The sequence below is a fragment of the Rhinolophus sinicus genome, linkage group LG05 (genome assembly GCF_036562045.2).
Source record: "Rhinolophus sinicus isolate RSC01 linkage group LG05, ASM3656204v1, whole genome shotgun sequence".
Classification (NCBI taxonomy): domain Eukaryota; kingdom Metazoa; phylum Chordata; class Mammalia; order Chiroptera; family Rhinolophidae; genus Rhinolophus; species Rhinolophus sinicus.
In genome coordinates this window covers 62,878,324-62,906,211 of record NC_133755.1, presented here as the reverse complement: position 1 = coordinate 62,906,211, position 27,888 = coordinate 62,878,324, and the positions used below count along the sequence as shown (strand labels likewise).

Below are 27,888 nucleotides of genomic sequence, written 5' to 3'. Positions count from 1 at the left end.
CACATGAAGGCTATTGAAGATCATCCAGGGTCTACTTTGACCTTGAACATGGGTCAGTTGTGAAAACAACCTGTTTGCCTCCAGCCCCAAAGTTTGGAACTAGAGTGGAATTAAACATTAGGATAGGGTGAATGGATTAAAAATATAGGATACATCGCCTGGGCCTTTTCTTCTTGATGTCGGGCAACCATTTATCCTTGACCTTCTCTACTAGCTTTGTTGCTTTTTTGTTCAACAGGTCAAATGGATGATGTACTGGATTATATTTGCACTTTTCACCACAGCAGAGACATTTACCGACATCTTTCTTTGTTGGTAAGTACTCCAAGAATTGGGACTTTTCAAGGGAAGATGTTGCCTAGTGTCAGGGGAGAAGTGGGAAAGGTTTAACAGCAGTCTCAAACTTTAATTCAGAACAGAGAAGCAGGGGCAAGGATGTTAACTGGAATATTTTTAGTAAATTAGTCTATAAAGTTGTTCTTCAAGTAAATATTTATGGAATGACCTTATAAAAGCAGGTTTTGTTCTTATGATATAATGATATAGTGGTGGACAAGAGAAACACAATTCCTCATTTAATGGAGTTGATAAAGAAATATTCATGTTAAAAGAAAAAGTACACAAAAGTGTGCAATAAAACTTGAGTTTCCCTTACACTATTCTCTCTCACCATAACTACTATTTACAGTTGTATATACTGTAGTTTAAAAACAAATTGTGTGTGTATACATATCAACATAAATATATCTATTTTTAATGGCCATATAGAATTTCGTGGTATAAATGGACCGTAATTTATTTAATCAATCCCCTTTTGATGGATAATGTTTTTAATAAACAGTGAAGCTGTTACAGCAATGGAGTAAGTAAAAAGCATCAGCTAGTTTTATGTATTGATACATGTGTCTTCTTAGGTGCAAGAGGCTATGAATAATATATAGTATCCTGTTTGTTTAAAGGGACTGAGTTGTCTGTGCACATGTGAATGTATACTAAAAGTAGTGTAGAAAATACCAATCAGTTAACCAAGGTTATTTCTACAACTTCAGATCATGGGGCTGGTTTCATATTTGCTATGAATGTTTTACCATGATCAAATATCATTAAAAAAAATATGTATACATATATACATATAATGTGTGTGTGTGTGTGTGTGTGTGTGTGTGTGTATATATATATATATATATATATATATATTTCCATTTTGGAGAAAGAAGTCCTTACCCAGAAAGGATCAGTATGATCTTACCATCCAAGTTGTCCTAGGCCAAAGACCAGACCTGAACACCACTTCTCTGAATCCTGTTTTGGGTCAATGGCTTTAATGACCTTACTATGTAGTTTTCCCCACGCTTTCTTCTCCACTGGGAGAAACAGATGTCTCAGGCATTGTGGCCTCAGGCCATAGGGAAGGAATCTAGATTACTTCACTTAATATGCTTGTACCATCTGCATTGCCCTGCGCCCAGATAAACAACTGACTCAGGACAGGGCTGAGTCTCCAGGAGTGGAAAAGGAACTCTGCCGAGCCATCCTTTGTCTCTCCCAGGCCCCAGGGCTGGCACTAGGAGTCAGACCCCATTTTATACAGACCTATATGAGGAGGCCCCTGCCTGTCCCATGGAGACGAGGGTAATAGGCCTGGGCCAGTGAAAACTGTGTAGTAGATTTAATAGCATGGCCAGCTCGTGTCCTCCAGTTTTTCCTCTTAACAGTGTCTTCAGTCTGGTGCTGGGTGGCCTCCTGTCCCTTCTCATGAACATCAGGGGGAATAGTGTTAGTCTTATGAGCGTTTTCCTGGGAACATCGGCATTTCAGCCTTGTTGCTTTTGGCTGAAGGGAAATCCTCTCTGATGATGAGTGTGCCCCTCCCTGGTAGCTGGACTATGTCCTTGTCCCTGGCCCTGAAACTTTCGAGTTTCATACCTAATAAGTGCTCAACAACCATTTGTGGAGTGGATTTGATTGTGATTTTGGGAGGTGTATTCATTTTCTCTTACTGCTATAACAAATTGCCCCAAATTTAGCAACTTAAAACAATGGAAATTTATTATTTCACAGTTTCTGTGAGTCAGAAGTCTAGGTAGAATCAACTGAATCCTCTGCTCAGAACCTCACAAGGCCAAAGCCAGGGCGTGGACCGGCCTGGCTCTGGGAGAGACCCAGGCTCATTCGTGTTGTTGGCAGTTCCTTGTGGCTGTAAGACTGAGGCCCCCATTTCCTTGACACACACCACCCTCTTTATGTGCAAGCCAACAGTGGCATGGCAAATCCTTATGCTTTGAATGTCTGTCTTCTACTACCAGCCAGAGGAAGATCTCTGCTTTTGCTTTTAAGGGGTCATGTAATTAGGTTAGGTCTGCCCCAGTAATCCAATACAATCTCCCTATCTTAAAGTCTGCTGATAAATAATCTTAATTACAGCTGTAAAATCCCTTTCTCTATGTTAAGAGAACATATTTATGGGAGTAACACCAGGATGAGAAGATCATTGGGCCAAAATTCTGCCGACCACAGATGGGTGTATTTGGAGCATGTGCCAGGTTTGGTTAGAATCACCATCTCTTCCTGATACACATAGAGGCTTCCTCTAGTTCCTCTTAGCTGCAGCCATCCAGGCCGTTCCTGGGTGGGCAGTGAGAGCTCCTTGTCCCTCTCCGGGCACCCTGAGCGCCACTTCTTTAGGGAAGGGGTTCCTTGGGAACGTTCCCTGCCTGCTTCAGCCCACAGCCTGGTCACGCCCTCGGCTTGCTTTCTCTTTTTCTACCAACCTGCAGCATTACAAATCATAGTCTCCTTCTGGGCCCATCCTCCTCTTCCCTCCTCCCTCCTCCCTCCTGCGCTGGGAATGGGCACAGGACAGACCTACCAGACACACAGAAGCCTGTGTCTCTTCCAGGGACATGGACACCAGTTCAGCAGCTCTGTGCTCTAAAATCAGAAAGGAAAGCTTCTGTCCTAAAATGGACCTTCTGGCATCCTAGAAGCACCTTTAGCTTTTCTTCACTTCCGGGATTGAAGAGCGCCCCTCACGTTTACATTGTCCGTCACTCCTCCTCCATCCCCGTTTTCCTCTTCCCACCTCTCCCCTAGGGTGGTGACCTCTTCATAGTTAACTTTTTAAAAGCTTTCTATCTTGATGAAAAGGGCAATTGTATGTGGTCCTAGAAGAGGTAGGATGGTGGCTTGTTTCACAATTGGTGTCAATGATTTCGTTTGGTTTTTTAAAAATTATAAAATACTACATGCACATGACAAAATATAATGGAAACACACTAAAAAGTAATTCTCTCCTCTCCCAGTCTCCCTCCCCAGAGGTACCATTGTTAAAAGTTACATGTGCTTTCTTCCAGAAATTTTCTACATACATTAACTTCATGTATTTTTTACAATTTCATCATTTGCCCAACCCCTTTGGAGTGTGAAGGGGTTATATTGGAAGGGTGGGCAGACTACAGGTGCCCCAGGCAGCCCAGTCTTGTGTACACACCCTGGAAGCTGTGGAGGAAATGTGGTAGGTGCGTCTGGCCTTTTCTCCTCAAACACATCCTAGAGGTCAGGACCATTCAAGGGCGTTTCCTCACAGAATGAGCAGGGTCCTTCTCCACTTCTTGGGTGAATGAAGGCTGGGATGGTGGTAGGTTGGCTGGAAACAGACTTAGTTGGTGGTGATTTTGTTGGTAGAGCCAATAGACCCCAAGGCCTCTGGGAAACATAGGGTCTGAATAGCTCAACCTGGAGACATACACGTATGATACCTGGCAAGGTCCTGGTCCTAGTGTGATGGTCCCAGAGATAGTTTGAGATAATCCCCGGGTATCCTGTTAAGTGTGTATGTGTGTGGTGGGGGGAAGCAAGGTATAGGAGGGGAGTATAGAAAGTGACTGTGTGTGAATGGTTACGGGACTCATATACCCACGATTGTATTTCGTAGCCCTACTCTACTTCTGGAAGGATACTCAAGAAACTGGTGATAGTTTTGCTTTTGAGAAAGGGACTCCGGGTCTGGGATGGGAAGGAGACACTTTGCTGTATGTCTTTTGGACATTTAGAAGTTTTAAACTATATGCATGTGTTACCTATTTTTAAAATACATATATTTTACATAATAAACAAAAGAGTGCAGTGTTACAGATCCCCTTGGGATTATCTGTATATCTTGTGTTGATGTCTGAACTTGCCAGATTCATTTGCTTTCCCTTAGGGCTGGAAAATACTTGTTTTCAAGACAAAATTTCCTCTCTTAATAATCACTAGGGTGTTGAAATGTGGGGGAATCATACCTCTGTTCCTTCAGCATCTTGTCTGTTCTGTCAAGATTAAGCCATCTTGACATGAAAGTGTTCTCTAGTTGCTGAGGGAATATTCAGGAAGAGCCTGCCAGAGGCAGAAGGCAAGGGACCAGAGACCCCAGTGAGGAAGGAGTGGGTAAGCTGCTGATTTGGGGTCCGTGTGAGAGTTAAAGGGCTCTGCAATGACTTGCTACAAATTGCTCTTCATTTTCACCTCCCTCATCTGGGAGGAGGCCTGGAAGGAATTAATTTTTCTGATGCCTCAGACTAGCACAGGTGTCATTTTCCCTCAAAGCGTCAGGTTTCAAGGCACCCAGGATTTGTTTTAATCAGGTACGATAAGACACACAGCCATGGAAATGACTGTCATGAGGGAAGAAGTGTGTTGTACTCACAGATCCCTAGGAAGAGGCACCGCATGCCAGGCAGGGCCACACAGGCAGGCACCGAGGTCAATCACCAGGCAGAGGTAGGAAGTGCGGGGAAGAGCGGTATTGTGGTTTCCATGGAACAGGCAAGGCAGGTTGAGAATTGGCTAGTCTGAATAATTTCAGTGGGCTCTGGGGTGTGGGGGCTGTCCCTGGTTGTCTGGTATCCTATCCTGGCTGTGGGGACAGAGCCAGGAGTGCAGTTTCCAGGCTCTCAGCCTCACGTGGAAAGATGTTGGCTCAGGTAGTAAATGGCCATCAACTGTGATTGGATGGATGGCCATCAGCTGTGGCTACTTGGCCGTCAGCTGTAACCAGTGAGCCATTGGCCACTGATATAACTGCTGTGGCTACGCTAGCAGAAAATGGGGGCTAGCAAGAAGATGGTGGCTGGCAAGTGCGGATTGCAGTTAGGACAGCGGGTTGCGGATCGTGTGGCTCCTGCTTCCTGTGTCTCCAACCCAGCCGCCAGGGAGAATATAGTGGCATGACTCCTGTATCTATAGCTCCGTGGGTGTTCCTTTTTGGCCTCACCATATCCTGCATTCTTATGTGGGGAGTGGAGCCAGAGACCCCGCATGACTCCCCACACGACAAATGGCACAGTGAGCAGGGTCTGCCACACGACACTGGGTAATTAAAGCAGGTGGGTAGTTGGCCAGAGTGTGAGTGCCCAATAAAGAAGCTAGTTGGAGCGGTGTGGGCGCCAGATTGGTTAGTTTGCATATGAAAGCAGCACCTGCAGGTGAGTTCTCTACTATCTTTAGGAATTGGCTAACCCTGGGAAGGGCAGTTTTATCAGAGTCAGCAAGGCCCCAAGATGTCAAAGCATCGGAACTGAGGAAATAAAATGATATGGTTAATACACGTACACATTAAGGCAGCCAAATATGGTCGCACGGGTTATTCATAGCACAAGATATCTGGCCAAGGAGGAGAGTGGGGCTGAAATTCAGATGAAGCCCTGTTTGTAATCCATGTGCTAGAAGGACTGCCTCCGTGTTGAAGGGGCTGGCTTTTCCTGATGAGTGCCAAGTCAGCAAGAGTTAGCAGAGGCCCACTGTGGCACTTGTCTTGGTTGCTGTTCTCTATCACTTGTGATTATTTGCTTAAGCTCTGTTTGCCTGGCTGCACCATCAGTTCCAGTGGTGTCAGAATCTTGTCGGTGTTTCCCACTAGACCTGGAGCTCTAAGAGGGCAGGGATTAGGTCTTCTTTCCTCACCAGTGTCTCCTCAAGCTCAGCACAAGCTGCCACATATAGGTACTGGGTAAGTGCTTGTGGGGTGAATAAGTGAATGGTATTCAGGACTTCAAACTCCAGGATTGTATGTTACCTGTGCCCCGAACTCTTCTTTCTTTTGGCACCAAAAAGGTTTGCCTGCCGTTGACTTGAGTAGAGTATGTTGTATTCCTGACAAGATTCAGGTTCCTGTCCCTGCTTCTTTTGGGGCTGAGAAAACTGCCAAGAAGGGGAGGCTTCTTTTTTTTTTTTCCAATTTTTTTTATTGGGGAACAGTGTGTTTTTCCAGGACTCATCAGCTCCACATCAAGTCATTGTTTTCAATCTAGTTGTGGAGGGCACAGCTCATGTGGGAATCGAACCCGTGACCTTGGTGCTATGAGCACTGTGCTCTAACCACTGAGCCAACCATCCGCCCCGGCTTTTATTTTTCAATCGGGAGATTCTTTGTCTGCTCCGGCTGGTTGTACATCCTCCAGATGTTTTTGTGCCTCCTTGGCCACCAGTGAAGAGTGAATGACGTGGCGTGCAGGCTGGGGTTGGAGCACCAGCTCCCACCTAAATGAGTTTAGCCCAGCATGAAGCGCCAGCTGTTGGCAGGCATGGGTGTAGGATGATTGCTGGAAGGAACCTGGGTTCCTGGCTTGCTTTGGCAACAAAAGAAAACACAAACCAGCTTTCAAAAGAGGCTGGAGGTGTGTGCATGTGCATGTACGCGCACACCTTCATGCGTAGGGAAAGGAGGAATCCGTGGGACCTCGCATCCATGTGCAGGCAGGAGAGGTGTCTGTACGGGTTCTGCCCTTCACAGGCCCAGGGCAGTGTTGCCAAGAACCTAATGGCAATGTATATTTCTCATCTCTCTCCAGGTTTCCATTCTATTACGAACTAAAAATAGCATTTGTAGCCTGGCTGCTATCTCCTTACACAAAAGGCTCCAGCCTCCTGTACAGGAAGTTTGTACATCCCACGCTGTCTTCAAAAGAAAAGGTAATTTATGCTGCTCTGCCTGTCACTCCTTCCAGTGAGTGAAAATTTTGAAAAGTGATAAATAGAAAGGGCCGATTATTTTATTGTAGGAGACCCTTTGTTGGCTCTTACTTGTCCCCAACAAGTTGTTCCTTCTAATCTTTTTTTCAAGTCTATTTTTCTGACATATTTAGAAATAGTTGGGAAGTTCTCCAAAAGATATTATTTGTCATTATTTATTGTAAAACATTTCCATAAATTGAAACAAAAGACAGAAAAGATTCACTCAGAATTCACCTTCCCAAACTGAATTTCCTTCCTTTTATCATGCTCAGTCCCTGTCCTTTTGCAGATAGGATTTTTACATAGACTTAGTTTAAAAATACTTTAAAATTTTACCATAGATAGGAAAACTGAAGCATAGAGAGATTAAATGACTTGAACTTGTACCCAGATAGCTACTAACAAAGACTAGTATATAATAAATTTCTATTACAATGTTTGCTTTATTGTTCAATGGTAAAATGTATGCTACCAATAAAATACCTGTTATTTCGGTAATTATCAGTTGGTAAGTATTAATGAGAGTAGTCATAATAATTTGTTTGATGCTCTTTACCTTTTGTGATTGTTTTGCTTCAAAGTACTTTAAAAGCATCCTTAAAATGAAAATATAGATTTGTCTAGTGTCAAAGATGGAAAAAAATAAGACGGGGTAAACTGCAAGGAAGGATCAATAATAACTAAGAATTCAAGTGAAAATTACTATTTATATCTCCCGAAAAGAAATGCAATTCTAAACTACTTATGAGATAATGTCACTATTTATAAAATGATTTTTTTTTTAACATCTCCACTGAACCTAATTTGCCAAATTTGCTATCAATGGAGTGTTCCATTTTTTTAAAGATTTTGTATAGTAATGAATGCAAAGTAAGCATTAAAGTAAACATTACCTCGGTCTTACTAATTTGATGACTTCTTTTTTTTTTTTTATTAGTTTCAGGTGTACCAAATAATGTAATAGTTAGACATTTATACCCCTCACAAAGTGACAACTCCCCTCCCCCAACCTACTACCCCTCTGACATCAATCATATATAGCTCTTACAGTTCGACTGACTCTATTCTCTAAGCCATACTCCACATCCTGTGACTGTATATATAAATGTATAAAATTATAGTTGGCATTCATTATTATTCAGCTTCATCTTCAGGTCGTCAGGTGTACACTGCAGTGGTCAGGCACCTACACCATCCATGAAATGGTCTCCCCAGTAAGACAAGTTTCCATCAGATACCCTACAAAATCTTTATAACATTATTGATTATAGTCCCCAAACTGTCTTTCGTATCCATTGATAACTTCTTTTTTAATGCATATCACTCTATATAACCTTTCTTTAAAATAAAATTTTAAGTGCACAAAAAAACTCAAAAACTAAAAATAACAACAGAAAAACTTAACGTAGATACAATATTTGTATTCTGAAATTGTAAACATGTTTGCACATAATTCATTTTTGCTAGGTCTTCATAATGATCCATGAAACCACCATGCATGGAGTTTAGTTCTTTCTTTTAACTTATTACCTTAGAAGAAAATTCTCGAGAGTGGCATTATTGGTTCCAACTTGTATATTTCATTAATTATATGAGTTTCTAAACTGACTATGGGATAGGATCCTTTAACATAAAATAGGAGCACTATAGGCGGCTTTATACGTTTATGCATATTATATCTGAAAGCTGACTCCTTTGAACTTCTAGGGGAAGGCTTTGAGGAACGTGTCAATTGGAGGTGCAGGTTACTGTAGACATTCCTGAGAATCCCTTCAGGAACTAGGAAAGCACTTCTGTCTCAGAAAAGTAGATTTTGAGGAAAGCTGATCCCTCTCTTGACCTGGTTAACAAATCCCTATTCTTCCTACCTTCCTGTCCCCAAAGGCTGGGCTTACCCTGAAGCTGCCACTATAATTTCTATTGATGTGAAGGTGACTGACTCTTAAGAACTGCCAAGAATCACTTCCAGAGTCAGTCAGGGGTCACAATGAAAACTTCCTGTGGTGACTTCCTGGGGAAGCATAAACAAGGAATGAGCAGGGGGTGGACTGCCCCACCTGCATCCCTCAAAGCAAAGGACATGCACTAATGTGTGGAACTTCAAAGGAGACTGAGGTCAAATGTCATGGTCTTACTGAACTCTGAAATGAACTGTTCTGATTACAAAACAGCTGTTATATGTAACAAAACAATCCAAAACGAATGAAAAGAATAAGTCAGAGTTGATGCAAATTTGAACTAAACCAATATTTTACTTGGTTTAGTCCCTGAAGGAGACCTCAGTTCTCTTTCCCACTTGTCCTTTACCTTGTGGTATGATGCTGGATGACTTCTGATTTCTACTTTTATTTAATTCTCTGCAAAACAATATCCTTTATCAACAACAACAACACGTATCTCTGTCTGTGTCCTAATATGCGTGGGAGCATGGATATGCACATGGGGAGGTACTTGGATATAGTATTAAATAGCTATACAATAATAGAATTTTAGATCTGCAAGGGCCCAATTCCCTGGAAATAAGGAAGATGACAATGGTTCTCACTTAGTGTCAGATGTGTTACTGGAATGACCTCATATAATCAATCGTCACTGTGCTCCACGAGTTAGGTGCTATCATTGTCCTCATTTTTCAGAAGACAGAACTGTGTATAGAGGCTACGTGCTTGCCAGGGTCTGACAGCCAGTTAGTGGCAGGTCTGAGGTTAGACACTCAGTTCTTGGCATTCTCTATACCATAGGTTTCCTCAGTGTCTTAGAGAGTGACTGTGTGTAGAATGGCAGGATTGTCCACATGCAGGACCCCCGGGAGCCTCCCTGGAATGCAAGAGGACTTTAGGAACAATCCTAACGTAGTGCTTGAGCAAAACCTTCCTGGGTCAGTAAATTGCTGTTTCTTCAAAATTCCCCTTTCCACTCCCCTGTGCCTTCTGTGTCTTTCTTCTCTCCTCCTGTCAACATCCACCCACCCAAGGTGCCTATGACTTCAGCTCCTGCGAGAATCAGTGACTGGGCAAGGTGCCAAGCCCAGACCTCAGGAGAAGGGAGAAAGAACAGCAATCTATCTGAACCTCACAGCTCAGTGTGCCTCGGTTTTTCCTTTGACAGGAAATTGATGATTGCCTAGTCCAAGCAAAAGACCGAAGTTATGATGCCCTAGTGCACTTCGGGAAGCGAGGCTTGAACGTGGCGGCCACAGCGGCGGTGATGGCTGCTTCCAAGGTACTGTGCCCTGGCCATCATGGCTGCCTGAGCGTCCCTCCAGCCTTTCCTGCACATCTTTTGTGTGACCCACACAGGACAAGCAAAGGATGAATCAGTGGTTCCTCATCCTTTCTGGGGTCCCTTTGAAAATCTAATGGAAAAAGTGGTGAATCTTGCCCTCCAGAGAATTGCACGTATGTGTGCACCAATGCACGCATGCATGCGTGTGCATGGTGTGTGCAATATTGAGATGCTCTCAGAGCCCCTGAGACTCATCTGTGGGTCCTAGGTTAAGATCTTTTCAATTACTTGGAACTTAGGCCTAGGAGAAATAGAAGAGGGAAGGAGAGGGAGAAAGAACTCTGCAGCTTCTCAGGGTGCACTGGGAGAGCCACCTAAACTCAAAATGGATAGATGGAGAGACTACTGAGTAAGGGGGTGGACCTCACGCTCATATGGACCGGCCAACCTAGGGGAAGGAACCCGGGCTCCCAGAGTAAGTTGAGTGGCTCAGACATGGAGGATGATGATGTGTGTAGCAGCAGCAACTAGAGGTGGAGGAGGTTTGAAATAAACACTGGTCTTGTGGGATGTTGTGATGTAAGTCTCACTTCCTTCTTTTTTCCATCCAGCCCTGTTCACAGGTCCTCTGTTTTTCTTCCTACCTTCTTCCCACATCACATTCTCCTTGTCATTGTGTCAGTGTCTCATTATGTGCTCAGCCCTGAAAAATTACATTGGTAGATATTTACTCCCAGAGTAAATTCAGCAGATTGCCCTAGTGTTTCCTGGTGACAACCCCTTGCCCCAAATCCATGTGGAGTAGAGGTCTACAGTCAGCTGGGGGTAGAGGAGAGGCAGTTATGCTAATGTTTGGGAAACACAATAGTTGAGAGGTGAATTGTATTAGCAATGGGAAGCTGTAAATCCTGGGTGGTGATGTGGGGGTTTATAGGAAGGAGGGGTAGAATTGTTAAGGGGTTTGGAAGAGGGTGATTAATACAAATCTTTGTGCTCCATGGTCTGAGTGGATGGTGTGTGATGGAGGGTGCTGACAGACATCTGGATCAGGACTGAGCTGGATTTTCTGTGCCCTGAACCAGGAAGAAGCACATAAGGAGTCATTCTAGCAGAAAGATTTAGCACCCAGGGCTGAGTGTTTGAAACTCACCTTCCACCTGAAGTCAAGGAGTTCTTCAGACAGAGGCTGGAAGAGAGAGAAAGAGAACCAAAAGGGGATGATTCTTATTTCAGAGAAGGACCAGCTCCTTCTGTAACATGGAACCCCTTACAGCCATACATGTTGAGGCCTTGCCCACCTCGGTACAACAGCTGCTGGCAAGGTGATGGGTCCAGTGAGAATCTTTGGATGTATTAATATAAGAAACATCCAGACCTGTAGAGAATTTTTATGAGTTTATTTGAGCCAAACTGACGACAGTTGCCAGTTGGAAGCAAAATCTCAACGGATTGAGAAAATGCTCCGGAGAATGGCAGTTTTGCAGCTTATTTTATACGTTAGAATCAAAGTGGGAGGTGTAAGGAGGGTCACATGAAATCTACTGGTGGCAGATTAAGGGGGCAGAAGAAAGCAAAGCGGGGAAATCTCTGGGATTGGATAAAAAGTAAAACGAAGAGACACATCTTTTATTAGGTTGGTGCAAAACTAATTGCCGTTTTTGTGATTATTTTTAACCTTTTAAACCACAATTACTTTTGCACCAACCTAATACAATGGTGGGCACAGGGTAATTAATAGTTAACATTTACAGCACATAGAGATGGTATGCAGGGAACAAGATAACAATGAGGGGTTCTGTGATCTCATGTTCTGGTATTGTGGTTATGCCCTGACATTTCAAAGGTATGTTATCTTAGCTGTAAAGAGACAGTAGACAGGCTCACTTAAGGTAAAGACTGACCTTTGTCAAGGAAGCTACAGGTCTAGGACATGACCCGCTTTTAGTTAGGAATTTTTATGTTCAGACCATCCTATGTGGTTACCTTCGGTCTCTGAGTCTGTAGGGTCTGCCATGCTGGCCTCCCCTGAGCTTGTCAGGTTTAGTATGTGGCCACTTTTTCATCCACAGAGGGGGATATTCCGCTTTGGTGTCACAAGGAGATGTATCAGGATTTACAAAGAGCAGTGAATTCCAAGATCCTTCTGTTTGAGATGCAACCATTTTATGCTTTTATTTTTAAGCTGAAAAAAAGAGAACTCAGAGTTGCTAAATTCTGAATTCATCAGGCCAACTTTACAACATAAAGCTACAGAAACCTTCCCTCAGTCCCTCTCTGTACCCCATCTCCTCTGCTTCTGAAGCTTGAAGGCAAATGGGCTACTGCTCTTTATTCAGCTCAGTCATAGAGCATAAATGTGGTATATTTATCGGGGTGGCTCAATATGGGTCACCCGGCCACTCGGCCCTTTGCATGTAAATTTATTCTGATGGTAATTTCGTAGGGTCATCCTTTTCCAGGTGTGCCTCGGGCTGGAGCCTCCCATCTCTTGACACCGTCTTGGCCACTCACTGCCAGCCCCTCTGACCACTGGGGGAATGGGGAAGCCCATGAGCCCAGGCCTCCAGTCAGGCAGATACAACTAAACCTGAAGGAAGCTCCAGAGAGTCTGAAACTTGCCCCAGGAAATAACTGCTCATTAGTTCTTACTCGTTGGACTAAAGCAGTGAGGGATGCCTGCTTACTGCTGAATTTGGTTTCAGATGAGGAGGTTTTCTGCCTTTTGGGGACTTTGCTTTTTCTCTCTAAGTATAAATATCTTGAGAGAGAAAACAAATCTTCTCTTCCAAAAATAATGCCCTCTATTTTTGAAACAGATGTGTACTTAAAAAAGAAAAAGAAGTAAAACTCAGTTCCAGTTTTGCTGAGAGATAAATCAGTGGTTTCCATAGCAACAGTGGACCCCTTCAGGTAGGGGTCAAAGGATGATGACTCAGTGGGTCCAAATCTCGCTTTTGTGCCCATACTACCTGGGACGCTTCGTTTTTCATTTTAAAATAGATCCTCAGAGGCGCTGAATCAGAATCTCAGGCAATTGGCCCATAAATCTCTCTTTTTAACAAGTTCCCCAGATGATTTTTAGACAGCCAGCTCTGTATGGGTCACTGCCTTGGGCCCCATCCAGAACCGTAAAAGAATGGGTGATTAGGGTTAAAACAGCTAACTTCTTTAACATTCCTGGGGTACAGCTTTAGCTCCTTAGAAGCATTAACCTTGAGAATGAGAAAGTTGAACCCATACAACCTAGCTGATTACCCCAGGGTCAAAGCAATTTTGTGAAAAATAAAAGGAAAACACCCTGCCAAGTCACTCAAAGCTCGGATGACCATATAATTTAATGTCCAAACCAGGACACATCTGAGAGTGAAAGTGGTGCTGTAATAATTATGCCGAGATAACAGGTATAACCTACGTCTGTCCCAAGCAAACTGGCTTTGATGGTCACCTTGCTTGTGGCTCCATTTTATATCTCTTGGACCCGGCCTTTGTCCTCCCGTAAAGCACCCTCAACTCACTAATCAGTTCTCACTAAATCTCTGTCTGCTGCATTTAGCCGTATGGATGCAGGAGAGTGTGAGGTAACCGGAAGACTCCCTTAGTTTGAACAAATTAAAAGGAGGCTGGGATCAGGTGACTGGATGAAGGGGTTGCTCTTCACTTACCTTCTGCTTTTTTTCCATCCTTTGATGGCTCCCTAGAAGGAAACTGCAGAGCTTAACAGGAAAAATAAAGGTCTTTTGGCTACTTTTAGTTGATTATTTTTTTTTCTTCTAACTTTGAGCCCTGAGCACTTTCCCTGAAAAACTGAATGTTTGCAGGGATTTTGCATCACCATGAAATGTGAAGAAACTTCATAAACCATAACATTGTACAAATGTAAGTTGTTTTTAATGTTAATGTTATCTTAGAACTTGGAAAGCTAGAACAAAAAAAATTACACATGGCACATTTCTCCCCAGGCCTATTACCTGCCATGGTCCAATCCCTGTCCCCAAGGAATTATTGGTGCACCTTTTCTTTCAGTGAAAACTGCTGTCTTCTTCCTGGGGACACACTTCTTTAGCACCTTCTAAGTTCCCTAGTCTCTTGGCTGCCTCCTTGTCTAGATATTAGCTGTTTCCTAGCTAGTAATTCTACCCAGAGGGAAAAATGGAGCCCCAGGTCTTGTTTAGATTAGAATTGGAAATCTCTCTTTTTAAAATTTCATTTATTAAGCAAAACACATTCTCTCATGAAAGACAAACCATAGTGAGAAAAAAACCAATTGATCAAAGTTTTAAAACCATGAAAATTTTAGGCCACCTTGTTCCCCTTGAAACTTGAACCACATATTAGGTCCCTTCTACCTGCCAAGTCTCAGGACTGATAAACCAACCTTGCTTTTCAGTAGTCTCATAACTTGAAAAATAATGCTGCTTTCCTTGCCCTGGGAATCCTATCCCCAGGGCAGTTACAGTGGTACCAATCCTGTTATTGGTACCTGTTTGAGACAACAGCTCGTAGCAAAACTGGTATTCTGCGAATTAGGGATTCTTCTTCCCCAGATCCTGTGTGGGTTTCTTCCCCTAGAATCGAATATTTCCCATTGCATTGTCAGCTTCTGGATATGAGTGGGTTCTGGATTCTTTTCCTTTTTTGCTTAGGAAAACAAACAAACAATAAACCAAACAGTGCCTACTTTGGTGTTTAACACTCATACCGTGTTTCCCCGAAAATAAGACCCAGCCGGACAATCAGCTCTAATGCGTCTTTTGGAGCAAACATTAATATGAGACCCGGTATTATATTATATTATATTATATTATATTATATTATATTATATTATATTATATTATATTATATTATATTATATTATATTATATTATATTATATTATATTATATTTATTATATTACTGGGTCTTACATTATAGTAAAATAAGACCAGGTCTTATATTAATTTTTGCTCCAAAAGACGCATTAAAGCTGATTGTCCGGCTAGGTCTTATTTTCGGGGAAACACGGTAGCTAGTGGTTAAACGTTGTTTATTGCTCTGAAGAATAAACCTTTCTCATTCCTCCAACCCTGCTCTGTTCAATTATAGTAACCACTTGCCACCTATGGCTATTTACATTTAGACTAATTAAAATTAAGTACATTTAAAATTCAACTCCCCAGTGTACTGACCCCCTTTCAAGTCCTCAGCAGGCTCCGTGGCTGGTGGCTGACACAGGTATAGAATGTTTTCATCATCACTGAAGGTCCTGATGGGCAGAGGTCTCTCGGGTTCTCCTTTGCCCTGTTTTTACCCCTTTGCCTGCAGTCTTTGACAAGGACCCTCGCTTAGCCACTCAGCACTTGAGCCTCTGTGTATGAGGTTCACCAGGAAAACAGGGAGATGGAAACTCAGCCTATAGCATCACCTGTGATACCGCTTTCATTTCTTCATCCTCTTCCTGGTCTGGTGCTGCTTTCACACCACGACCATGTTCCTGACTTGCCAGCCCAAACTCAGGCACTTTGCCTGCAATTGTGGTCAGCAGCCACCAGGGTGTCGCCAAGTCTTGGTTATAGCCATGGCGTCTGAACAGCTAGGTCCACAGACAGAGAAATTATAGTGTTTTCCCACTCATTTTTTTTTTATTCCCACTCAGTTTTGCTTTAAAAATAAAGCAAGCTTTATGAAACAGTTCAGCATAAATAGTTAAAAATAAAAAAAGTCCTCTCCCTCTTATCCATCACTGCTTTATCTAAATCTCTTGCTTGAATAAAACACTGCTTTCAAGCCACCATGGAGCTTAATTTTTGGAAACAGAAGCTCATTCCAGGAAGTTCATAAGCCTAGTGATTTGGGGCTGCTGACCAGACTGGAATCGTTTGCCTTTGCTTTGTTTTCTTTATAGAGAAAAAGCTACCTGTTTACAGTGAATCAGAGGGCAAGTATCGGTTTTCTTTTAAGAAAACCTCCCTGTATGAGCTCGTGCTTGGAAGGCATTTTCAGGGAAGAAGAGATGACTGCTGTCCCCCCCAGGTCCCTGTGTCTCACTTCCCTGCTTCACATCCTCATGTCTGATGAATCCTAAGCTTGTGTCTTCGCCCCTCAGAGGACTACTTCCCAGCCTCTGTACTAGCTTACATCAAGTTAGCCTTCATCTGTTTTAACTGAAGACTCTGGGACGTAACATTAATATTTAGAATTTACCCTGGCAACTAGTTTTAAACACCAAGATTATCTAAACTTTTATGGACAACCTACTGAAAAAGTTTGGAAGTATTCCCTACCCTCCAGTCTCCCAAACAAATCAGCTTACACCCAGCTTAGCTTTCCAAACCATGTCGAAGTGGAACCAAGCAAGACTACACCAGTGCTGTTCTGCCACACTTGGCTTTGTCATTCAGTCCCCTGTTCTTTTGGATTCCTTTTTCCTAAATGTTTCTACTTGGAATGTTACCTCTCCTCACTCTACTTGGTAGGTGGGTGGGGGGATTAAGACAAGCAAAGCCTCAGCATCACAAGTAGCTGAAGAGGAAGGGCTGGAACTCACAGAGATGCTGGTCTGACATAAGTTGCCCCCTCTCTATTCCATGTTTACCTGTGGAGATTATACGTAGCATCGAGGGTCTAAGTGGAAAGAGAAGCCTGCCTGCCTGACCTCGTAGAAGAGCCTGTGGAGCCTCGGAGGCCTGAGGAAGTGTTTTTAGGATCACATGTGATGGGGAAGAGCTTCTTCTTGGCTGTGATGATGCAGCAACTTCTCGGTCGCTTCCTTCTTTTTGACTATTTTCTCCTGCTCATGCCTCCCCTCACTCTCTCAGTGTTGGGTGGGATTTCTCCACCTTGCTGTCCTCTCCCTCCCAGGGCCATCTCGGTCCTTTCTCTCACCTTCAACTGTCACCTGATGCACCTGCTTCCCAGGTTGGCTTCTCTGCCTGGGTCTCAGGAAAGTCTCCTCCCATGTCTCCTTGGTCCCATTAGTCGGCATTTCCCTAACTCCAGATCTACCCCTCCCGTTGTGCCCCATCTTACTGATGATAATGAAACATCCTCCTCTCAGGCCCTAGGCTCTAAATCTCTCATCTCTGATGCTCCTCCTGACTCCCACTTACTCTTCAAGTCCTGCCCATGTGACATTCCCTTGTCTGGTTCCAGGCCTTGTCTCTTCATCTTCCCTTCCAGCTTGGACTATTACACCAGCTCCTCGGGTGGTCCCCTGCTCCTCTCCCTTCCCATTTGAGGCCTGTGCAGTCAGACCCTGAGCTCAGCCTTCCTGTCTTGTCTCCTTACCTTTCGGCTCTGCTTGCACTGCACTCACAGTGCCACCTTCTGTACTGTTCTAGGAATAGCAACTCTGTGCACTGTTTCTAGAATTTTCTCTTCCCTGCTCATGTTGGTCCTTCACCTGCCCCCGTTTCTGCCTATTTGAAATTCTGTCCACCCTTCAAGGTCAAATGCTGCCACCTGTACAAGACCTTCTCTGGTTCCAGGTGGAACGGGTCTCTCCGACTCTGTTGTAGTCCTTTATGTTCATGTCTTATCCGCATCCCCAGTAAGTGCTCAGTAAATGTTAAAGGAATGAAGGGCTGTTGTACACATTTCAGCTGTCCTAGCCAATAGCGCAGTGCTTAGCATCAAGTGGCTTTGGAGATAAGCAGATTGGGGTGAAAGATCCCAGCTCCCCACTCACTGATGCACATCTGTGAGCCTCAGCTTCTTCACCTGCAAAATGGGTGTGATAACAGTGCCTACCACACAACAGTTATGAGATGGACAAAGAGACCTTCCGACGTGTTAATAACATAAAGACGTCACAGGATGTAGCGCTCATGCTAAATGCTTAATAAAGCTTACCTGTTATGTACTTCTACTCATGTCAGTTTCATCTCTGAGGTTGATCATGGTCTTCTCTTCACTATTGGACAGAATAAAAGAAACAAGTGAGACGCTGCCATTGGGAAGATACTTACAATTCAGACTCTTCTGAAGAGGAGGCCGAGTTTCCCACTCGTGTGGGTCTAGGCTCGTCCCAGTTGCCCGGCCTGTGCTGTGTCTCCCTGGGCAAGCCACTGTCCTGCCCTGGGCTTCGGGTCCCTCATGGCTCCGGGCCCGACTTTCCATCCAGTTGCTTCTTCCTCCTCTTCAGCTTTGAGGTGAATAAAAACCTTACAACACGTGAGCACCTGCCCCCTTTCTCCCTAAGAGAGAAGGAATGTCAAACCGTGGGTAGCTAGAGCAGGAGGGAACCTTAGATGTCACCTTCTGTGATCCCTTGCGCCACAGGGGAGGACACTGAGGCCCAGATGTGGAGTGGCTTGCCTAAGGTCACACAGCTGTCAGTTGCTGAGTTTCTGGTTCCCAGTCTGGCATTCCTTGCATCACTCCAAGCACCGCCATGGGCCCTCTCCCCTCCACACACACTGGGCTGACTGTTTCTGACCATTTTCTACTTGGATTACAGCACGGGGCCCTGAGGTCCTGCGGCTGAGTGCCTGAGAGACAGCGTCTGCCACTGAGAATTTGAGAGTCAGTTACAGCCCCAGATACTTTTAAGGTTGACTGTCTGCCCTTCTGACCTTTTTCTATCAAACACCTCTTGTTGTTAAGAAGGTCCATTAACATGCAAAAGCCAGCTAGCACTTGCTGCCTAGGAAGGCTCCCTCTTTGCCTTGAGGCTGGGGCAGCCCTTCAATGCAGGAGGTGGTACACAGTACTAGGTGGGTAAAGGAATTTGCATGTTACCATGAGATCATTTCTTTAAAGATTGAGCACTTATGATAATGTGGGTACATTTGTCAGTGTAAGTATAACCAAGGCTACACTTTTCACTAACAGCTGAGCAAATTTGTCTTGTGGATGCCCCACCCCACCCCCGCCCTTAGTTCTTTCTCCCCTCTCACTGTCCCTTTCCACCCTACCCTGGCAAGGAAGAGCCATCTGCTAGCACATTAACCTTCCCTCAGAGCCTCACCTCTCCAAGGAAGAAGCATGGAGCCAGGTGAAGCTTCCAGCTGAGACAGTTCATCTCAGTGGTGCAAGGGGAGGGGCAACCGCTAGGGTGAGTCCTTCCTCACCCCCAAACCTCCTCACTTGGGTGCCAGCCTGACTCAGATGACCAGGTCCTGATCCGGTTTACAGGGACGTGACTCATCTGTGCCCTATGGTTATTCAGCACAGCCCCGTGTCACCTCCCAGCACCTGCTGCTCGCCTCCTCAGCAGCCTTCGTGTGGCACCTCAGGTCCGGCCTCTTCCAAACCAGAAGCACCAAACCAGCCTTCCCTCGATGGTTAACATTTGGTTTTACATTCCGTCTCCCACTAAGGACACTTCCCAGAAGGGAGGCAGAAATACAGTCTGTATTCCAGACATCCATGTGCCCAAGCTGAGGAAGGAGGGGAGAGCAGATATCGGGCCAGTTCTCAGTGTGTGACACGCTGTATGTCCCGGACATTCTCATTATTCTAAAATCCTGCTTTCTGTACATTGCTCACGACTCAGAAACCTTCAGTGGAGCTCTCATCAAAGTACACAGGTAGACAGCCCAAATAACCTGTTTTCCAGGCTTATTTCCTGTGATTCAGGCACCAGAACCTCTTCTCAGGCTGGCTCAGCCCATTTCCCAAATGCACCTCAGGTTTTCCCCTCTCCCACGCTGGCCCAAACCGCAGCGGCCACAGTACCCTTCCCCTTTCTGATGTTGATGCCGTCCTCGCCTTGCTCAAGTTTGAGCTCTTGTCCCAGGCCTCCCCAGGGGTGTTTCAGCCAGCAGTGCTGTCTTTCCCTCCTCTGACCTTCTGCCACGTACTTTGTCATCTTTGTCATTTGCCGCCTAGTACGCATGTGTGTCTTGATGCCCCAGCTAGACTGTGAGTTCCTTGGGAGCAGGAATCATACCGTGTTTATACTCATCTTTGTTCTTCTGCAGGGCTTCACGCAGAGCTTTGTAAACATCAGTGTGTGTTGCGAATGACTGACTGACTGAATGAATGAATGAATGAATGAATGAGTGAGTGAGCATAGGAAGTGAGGGCAGCATGGCTCTCTTCAACCCTGTTTTGTAGGCTTGGTGCCCATGGCGTGTTTTTTTTCTTTTCCCCTTTATCAGGTGGCTGGACTCTTTCATTTTGTCTCCTTTTTGGACCCCAGAGAAGGGCAGGTAACCCCGTTGAGAGGTGTGACTAACTCCAAACTGATCCGGTGGGGTAGAGAGGCCAGCAGCCACGTCTGCCCGCCAGCGCATGGTCTGGATCAGAGCCAGGTGCCTCTCCAGCTGACACCTGTGCGTGTGCGTGTGTGTTAATCCTAGAATGGGTCCCACTTCAGTGTCCTTCCACAGCCTCTTCTTGTATTAATTTGGTAGCATCTAACATGTGATTAACTTATATGGGTGTTTTTTTCTTTCTTTGTTTGATGCCTGAAAAATGAACTCAATTTGACGATGGATGCTATGGTGGGAAGAAATCCTATCTCTTTTGTTTGTTAATCTAATTTTATGTCACACACAAGGCCCCAGTATTCATCCGGCATGTCGCAGGAGCCTGCCTGGCACTGACTTGGAGCATGTGGAGCTGTAGAGGTGACTGTCAGTGAGCTGGCTGCCCCATGGGGACTCAGAAGGAAGTACTAACTCTTTTTGAACTACCAGTGGGAAATGTGGCTGTGCTGGTGCCTTTGTTGTCAGCTGCCTGACACACTAAAATCTTTTGTCTTCATTCTCATTGTCATCAGTCTCTGGGATGGGATATATGAGGTGACATGGGCTCCCATTCGTGCTCTGTGGCAGCCTTCCCCTGTGACTTGGTGTGTCCCTCAGGAAAAGAGGACCTCATCAAGGGCTTACAACCAAGAGGACCTTATCAAGGGCTTAGCTGCTGTGTTGAATCAGGCTCGATGGGCCATCATGACATTCTATTAGTGGTAAATTGTTTTACTTGGAATACCAGGTTATTAAAAGTTAGGGTTTTCCCAGAGCACACCCCCCCTCTTCCCCTGACTAAGAAAACATCAAAACATACAGAATTTGGTGTGTGTTGGCTACATGACTTTCTTTTCACTTACAAACTGGGGGAAGGACTAGAAATTAAAGCTCTTAGACTAATAGAAAATTCAGTTATACAGTTTACTTCTCAAAGTCCAACTTTCTAAGAGTTTCAGCTTGGAAAAAAGATGAAAATAAGCAAGAATATTATTGCCATTGCCACTTCTATGGAATTTCAGCAGTTCTGTGGAACAAAGCTGAGAGAACCACTGAGCCACATTGTGTCATGCCCAGAAAGCAGCAAGTTGGGTTTGTTAAAGCAAACAGCATGTACACAAGCATTTACAACCACGCCGGGTAGACCCTGCTTATAACACTGTGGGGAACAAAGAGCTCAAGAGCCCGACAGAATACAAGTAGGAAATTTGTTCTCATGGAAGACCAAGGATGGCGCCCTTTCCAGTCCCATGATGCTAGGCTGTGGCGAGGTTCTTCCAGGGGTGGGATGCTGAGGACAGTGCTGACGTGTGCTGTGACAGCCCCAGGGGCAGGTGCTCAGCTGTGCCTGAAGTAGGCTGACCTTAGTTCACGAGAGGGCCCCACTATTCTTAGCTTTTCCTATCGTTCATATTCTAAACTCAGTGTTGACTGGGGCAGAAATTGATATGTGACATTTAAAAAAAAATGAAAACACATGCCTGAACTTACTCACCCTTCATCAGAGTTACCTTGGGAGGCCCATTTATTCTAGAAATTTTCAAAGCGTTCCAGAAACTCTTATTTTGGAATTGCAATCAGAGCAAGATAATGCACCCTAGAAGAGGGTCATACGTTCTTGAACTCAGAATTTTCCAGTTGGAAGGGAATCTTGTTCAACCCTTTACTTTCCCAATGAAATTTCAAGGCTGAGAAAGACCAGGTTGACTTGGTCGAGGCCCCCAGAAACAGAGCTGAGGATTGGAGGGCAAATACATTGTAGTTTCTGGAGATGCCACTTCTTCCTTCTCGCTCCTCTTTGTTTGTTTTTGTTTTTTATTTTTAAATAGTTCTATGTCTGGTTTTTTGGGGGGTGGTTTATTGCTTGTTTGTTTTGTTTTGTTTAGATGGCATGTCTCAGCATCTTGCAAGCCCTGTATTTACAAAATGGGGTCCTCACGGTGATCTTGGGAGAGTGTTGTCGGTGTTACTAAAAGTGAAGTTGTTCTTATTTCTTAATGGTTAATACATGTTCATGGTACAAAATTCTTAAAGTACAAAAAAGGGCAGGCATGCAGTGAAGAGGAAGTCTCACTCCTGCCCCTGCCCGCCACTGGAATGGTAGTTTTAAAAGCAACCCTGTAACCTTTCAGCAGGCGCTTTCACTGATGCCTTCATTGGGCCATCACCACAATATAACTTGGACCCCCATCTCTTTAGCAGACAAAACTTCAAAGACCTCATCTGGAGTGGAGTGAAGTGGCAGCCCTGAGTGGTGACAGATACTAAGAGATCTACTTTTCTTTCCACCTGGTTCCCATATTTAGCCACCCAAGTCCTCCAAGGCCGCGGCAAGCATGGTCTTCTCTGGATGCCTTGCCTCTCAGATGTGTGCCCTTTGTCCTGTGCACCCTCAGACCTCTGGCATCTTTTTACGTTCCTTGTGGGCAGTGCCCGACACCCGGTTCAGTAGGATGTTCCTTCAGGCCTGAGACCCTGGCTGATGCTTTGTGGGGGTGTGTGGGGGGGCATTCCTGCTGCCATACTTTACTCAGGGACTTGCTCACTAAATGGTCACATGTTCATTCATTCAACTCCTTGACCCCTAATGTGTGTCAAGTAGTGTGGTGGGTGCCAAGGCTGCAGTAGTAAATAAAAAAACCTGGAGGGGAAGGCAAACTGACCAACAATGCCAGTAGTTACATAGAATTGTATGGAGTCCAACAAATAAGTAGAGACTGCGCTGAGAGCATGTGACAGGGAGCTGAGATAGTTAGAGGGCTTCTCTGAGAAGTGCAGCCATACTGCATTGAATTGAAAGCGCTGTGGTTTCTAAGACACATCACTATCTTAGGTGCCACTAAGGAAGAAAATACTGCCAATTAAATTAGAACACAGTGCTCTTTCACTCAGAAAGATGCTTAGACTTGTTTACACGTAGACATTTGTGTGTGTCACTTTTGTATATACATTCAAAGGAACATACAGCACAATAAATTGGTTGGGGTCTTCCTCACCTAACTTCTTCACTTTCAGAGTCTGACTCTTTTGAATGAATCACTTTTCAATTCAGCTCCTCCGTATTCATGTATGACCACGCCATGTCACTCTCTGTGCCTTCCAGAGCATTCATGATTCCGAGCCATTGTCACTGGGATGTCAGTGCTGTTGATATCCATTCTGCCAGTTCGGATATTGCCACATTCTTGATCTTGCCAGAAGATGTCAGTAGAATGTGTTTTAGACAACCTGTACTCATATTTCTTCTTCCAGTGGTTCTTAAATGGTTTATTAATTGAACTGTCAGAAGTTTCAGCTGTCCAGTCATGCCACAGGGAAATAAAAACCAAGTGCATTTGTGTGTAGGCAGTTACAGCGATGTCAAGGCAACAGCAATTGTAAGACCCACCCCAGTTTCAGAGATGAAAAATGTATGTCTTAGAATTGATGAAAATCATTTACAGGAAGTCTAGGAGTAAGTGGGTGCTGCCATTATTCCAGCGGCTTAGTGCTGTCAAGGCTCTGGGTGGATGTCTCTGTGAGTCTCCTAGTCACAAGACGGCGGGTCTACCACACTCAAAGGCAGAGGGCAGGGGGCGGGCTCAGCCTTCTCCTGCATATCAGGAAGAGAAAATACCTTCCCCAGAAATCCCTTAGCAGATTTCCCCTTGTGTCCCATTGGCTGGAACTGCATCACATAGCCCTCATAGCTATACGAGAGGTTGGGAAATCTGTTTTTTCTCACTATTTCAAGAATTGGGTTGGGAATGACTTTTGGGTGGTTAATCACATCTCAACCTTTCGGCTAAGATGAAATGTGGATGGTCAATTAACAGTATATCCCATGGTGGCCAAATACATTAGGGATGCACTGAGTTAACTCCAAATACTGTAAGACTTCTCAAAGCTTGTAACATGGTAATGTGGCTCATTGAATTATGGAGAATATGGTATCAAGCTTTTACAATCTTCAGGAATCCAAGTTTATTTTTCTAAAATAGAAAACCCAGTTTTGCAAAAATGCCAGTGAACAGCTCTTGGTTGTTTCAAATAACAAACTGAAGGTTCTCTAGAGCAGAGCTGAAGTGGCAGGGTGGGACAGCGTTTGTGGAGAGTGAATGGAAATGGGCTTTTGAGTAGAGGCAGAGCGGGGCTGAGAGGTTTACAAATGAGAGAGACAGACTGATTTGAACTATCTCAGACTCTTTTGATGGGTACGGCTAATTTGTTTCCAAGAGCCTCATATCCACATGGCTGTGACTTCCTCTGAGACAGGACTAGGTTGATACAGAGCTATTATTATCTCCTTCTGTCCTTTCCTTGCCTCTGTCACTTCCAGGCTTCATGATGCAAGTGATATTGGAGCTGGGCGCCTAGGCTCCTGGGAGTGGAACTGATTGAGGGCTGTGCTAAAACGGACCTGTGTGATGCCTGCTGCCGCTGTCTCTCAAACACCTTGCTGAGCATTTGGGTGGAGTTAGTCCCTGCTCGTTTATTTGGGCTTGGGATCATGAAGGCCCTCCTGGTCCTTTTGACTAGAAGTGATCTTTCTATTTTTTCATTTCAACAGCAGCTTGTGTGTCTTAGGCAGCAGCAGCAGCAAACATCATCATAGCTACATTTCTCAAACACTTCCTATGCGTTGGGCTTTGTAATTGACCTCTTTTACGGCTGTAATCTCCTCTAATCCTCACCACCATCCTGCCATGGGGATGTCCTTCTGCAGATGCAAGGAGTGAGGTGGGCAGAGGTTAGAGTCACCCAGCTGTTAGTGATAAGACTGGAATTTGAGTTCAGGCGTGACTGTTGTTCTCAATCTTCTGTAGCTTTCTGTAGCTTCTGGTATGGCACTGTTGTGTTATTTGTACAGTTGAGTTTTTACATCTTGTCAGATATCAAGTTGTGTTCTTGGTATTTCCTCACAACACCTAGCACGGTGTCTTGCCCATAGAAAGTCCTTGATAAATAATTGTTGTCCTATAAATTAATGAATGGGAGTGTGAATGCAAGAGCAACTCAGTGAGTGGTTTTCCTGAATGTGAACCTAATGTTGAGTTACTCAATTTTATGTATCAGCATATTTTCTCCCTCTTTTCAGAGTCAGTTTGTGTTCTTTAGTCCTCTAATTTCTCCTAAATTCTAGATATTTAAAATGTTCCTGAGTAAAATAAGCATGGATGATTGGCTGATAGATTGGGAGGGGATTACATAGGGCAGCTGGTCCTACCCTCATGTTCTTGGCAAAGAACCCCAGCTGTTCATGTCTAGAAGGTGAGGCCTCAAACACCTTGTCCACCATCGTTCCAGGGCGGTGTCTGAGGACTAGGGCGATTTCTGTTTCCACACATGTCCTCCCAAACCCCTTTGCCTGGATTTGTAATTCTAATTGTACATATTTGATGATTTAAATAGTTTTCTTTTTGTTGTTAGTTTTCTGGATGCATTGTTTTTATATCTTTGGTAGGTGGAGAACTTATCTTTTCATATTTTTAAGTATCTGTTTTATTCTGACATTTCTTGTAAACCTGTCTGCAAGCTCCTGTGTTCCCCCCATTCCCTCTAGGGACTCATTTTGCATTTGCTCCTTTGTCTAGCTGGCTTTTTCACTAAGGTCACTACAGGGAATTGCTGTGCTTTGGTGTTTTGAAGGGCAGTTTTATTACTATTATTATTATTATTTTATTAAGTAAAATGGGAAGAATCCCCAAACCCTTCTGCCATCTCTGAGAGCCACTTACGAAGCTTGTTTGTTTCATCAATTCCCCCACAACCCCAGCCCAGAGCACTCTCGTTAGCTGTTCTCATTAATTTTGTACCAATTTGTTGTTTCTGTTATGTTTGTCATGCCTTTTTGTCCCCAAGACCTCCAGCACTCTAGGACCATTCTTTCCTCATTATTCAAATAAAATGCCCCTTTCCCCTCCCCCTGCCCCATGTACCTGGGGGAAGCCTAATGCCCTCCAGTATTCCTGAAGGTGCCAAGAGTTCATTGATGTGCCTGGTGGTTACTTGCCTGTCACTTTTTACTCGGCTCCCAACCCAATTCTCAACAACCCCAGTCTCCTTCCAGCTCCTGCACCCACCCCCCCCCACTCAGGTTTGCTTCTCCCCCAAGCACTGTCTCTATCTGCAGCCCCTGAAGCACAGTAAAGCACGGCCGTCCACTGTCCCTGAGCCTTTCATGATCCATTCTCTCATCTAGACAGCGAGGACCTTCCCTTTCAGAGCTGTAATGGATTGATCTTGCTTCCTAAACAAAAGAACAATTTCCCCCTGAGATGAATTCTGTGGCTCCCTCAGAATATGAAATGATAACAGTCAGCAGGGTGTGTTTTTTTAAATACCATATTTTCCTTCCTGATTCATTCCCTTTGGGTATTTTATTAAGCTCAAATGTGACAGTGGGAGTAAATGTGCCCCATAAACAGTGACATGAGCAGATAAAAGACATCGCTGTTGTCGTGCATTTAGAAATACTGTCTGTATTTCATTTCCTTTGAAAAGAGTAGGGACTGAGCACATAGATGATTAGGTTTTGATTTTTGACCAGATTCTTGTGTCTGGGAACTGAGAAAAATGCAGCTATATAAGGATTTTTATTTATGTGAAGCCAGAGAAGCAGCAGACAACCCTGTAGAGCAGGAACTGCAGGCAGTGGTCGTGTCCTTGGCCCTGGGTCTGTGTGAGGCTCTAGCTCATCTTTCAGAGGCGTCTGAAGGGGAGGAAGGAGCCAGAGCCAGAGAAACAACTGCTGAACCCCACAGGAGGCCCTGGAATGTTCCAGACCTCGACTCAGTGTTTCCAGCAAGTACACTGGGCACCTGCCCTTCCACAGGCTCCTTCCAGGTCTTGATTTCCACCTCACTGACTGTTAGCGCTCCCTGTTGGCCTTTGTCATGTCTGCCCCCCAGTACTGCCCATGGTTTGTGGGTCAGGCCTCTGACATGTGCCCCTCCTGTGTTGTATCCAGGGACAGGGTGCCTTATCGGAGAGACTCCGGAGCTTCAGCATGCAGGACCTCAGCACCATCAGGGGAGACGGTGCCCCTGCTCCCTCAGGCCCCCCACCACCGGGGTCTGGGAGGGCCAGCGGCAAACACGGCCAGCCGAAGATGTCCAGGAGTGCTTCTGAAAGTGCTGGCAGCTCAGGTAGGTGTCACTTCACTCCCTCTCTTTCCCACTTCCTAGGCCTCACGTTCACTGAGAGGGGCCCCGTCCCCCAAGTGGCATGTAACGTGGCCCTTGCCCTGTGGACTTGCCACCAAAACAGACATTCTTTAGACCATGTCAAGCCAGCCAAGGGGCAGAGTAACACTCAGGCCAGGCCAGGAGGCTCGACTGGGACCCTGATGGGGGAAGGGTTAGATTACCTGCACTAAAGGGTCCCACTTCTCCATCTGATTTCCTAGGGGGGTGGGGGTGTTTGGGTGGCAGTACCTGCACCATACCTAGAGGCAGCAGGCACAGCTGTACTGGGCCAAGGCAGCTTTCTCTGTCCTCTTCCTCTCTGACCCCTCACTCCT

General features: G+C 44.8%; 1 protein-coding gene across 7 annotated transcripts in view; it reads left to right on the top strand.

Annotated features, from left to right (window-relative positions):
- The window catches only part of REEP1 (receptor accessory protein 1), a 124,651-nt gene that overhangs the window by 81,587 nt on the left and 15,176 nt on the right, over positions 1-27,888 (top strand). For 4 of the 7 annotated variants that reach the window (XM_074332290.1, XM_074332289.1, XM_074332285.1 and 1 more), the window contains exons 3-7: positions 239-315; positions 6,831-6,951; positions 10,102-10,215; positions 20,298-20,450; positions 27,337-27,514. In XM_074332290.1, coding sequence (XP_074188391.1) covers positions 239-315; positions 6,831-6,951; positions 10,102-10,215; positions 20,298-20,450; positions 27,337-27,514 — 643 coding nt within the window. The remainder of the gene's footprint in view (positions 1-238; positions 316-6,830; positions 6,952-10,101; positions 10,216-20,297; positions 20,451-27,336; positions 27,515-27,888) is intronic. The other 3 variants (XM_074332291.1, XM_074332288.1, XM_074332286.1) reach the window with 1 other exon arrangement.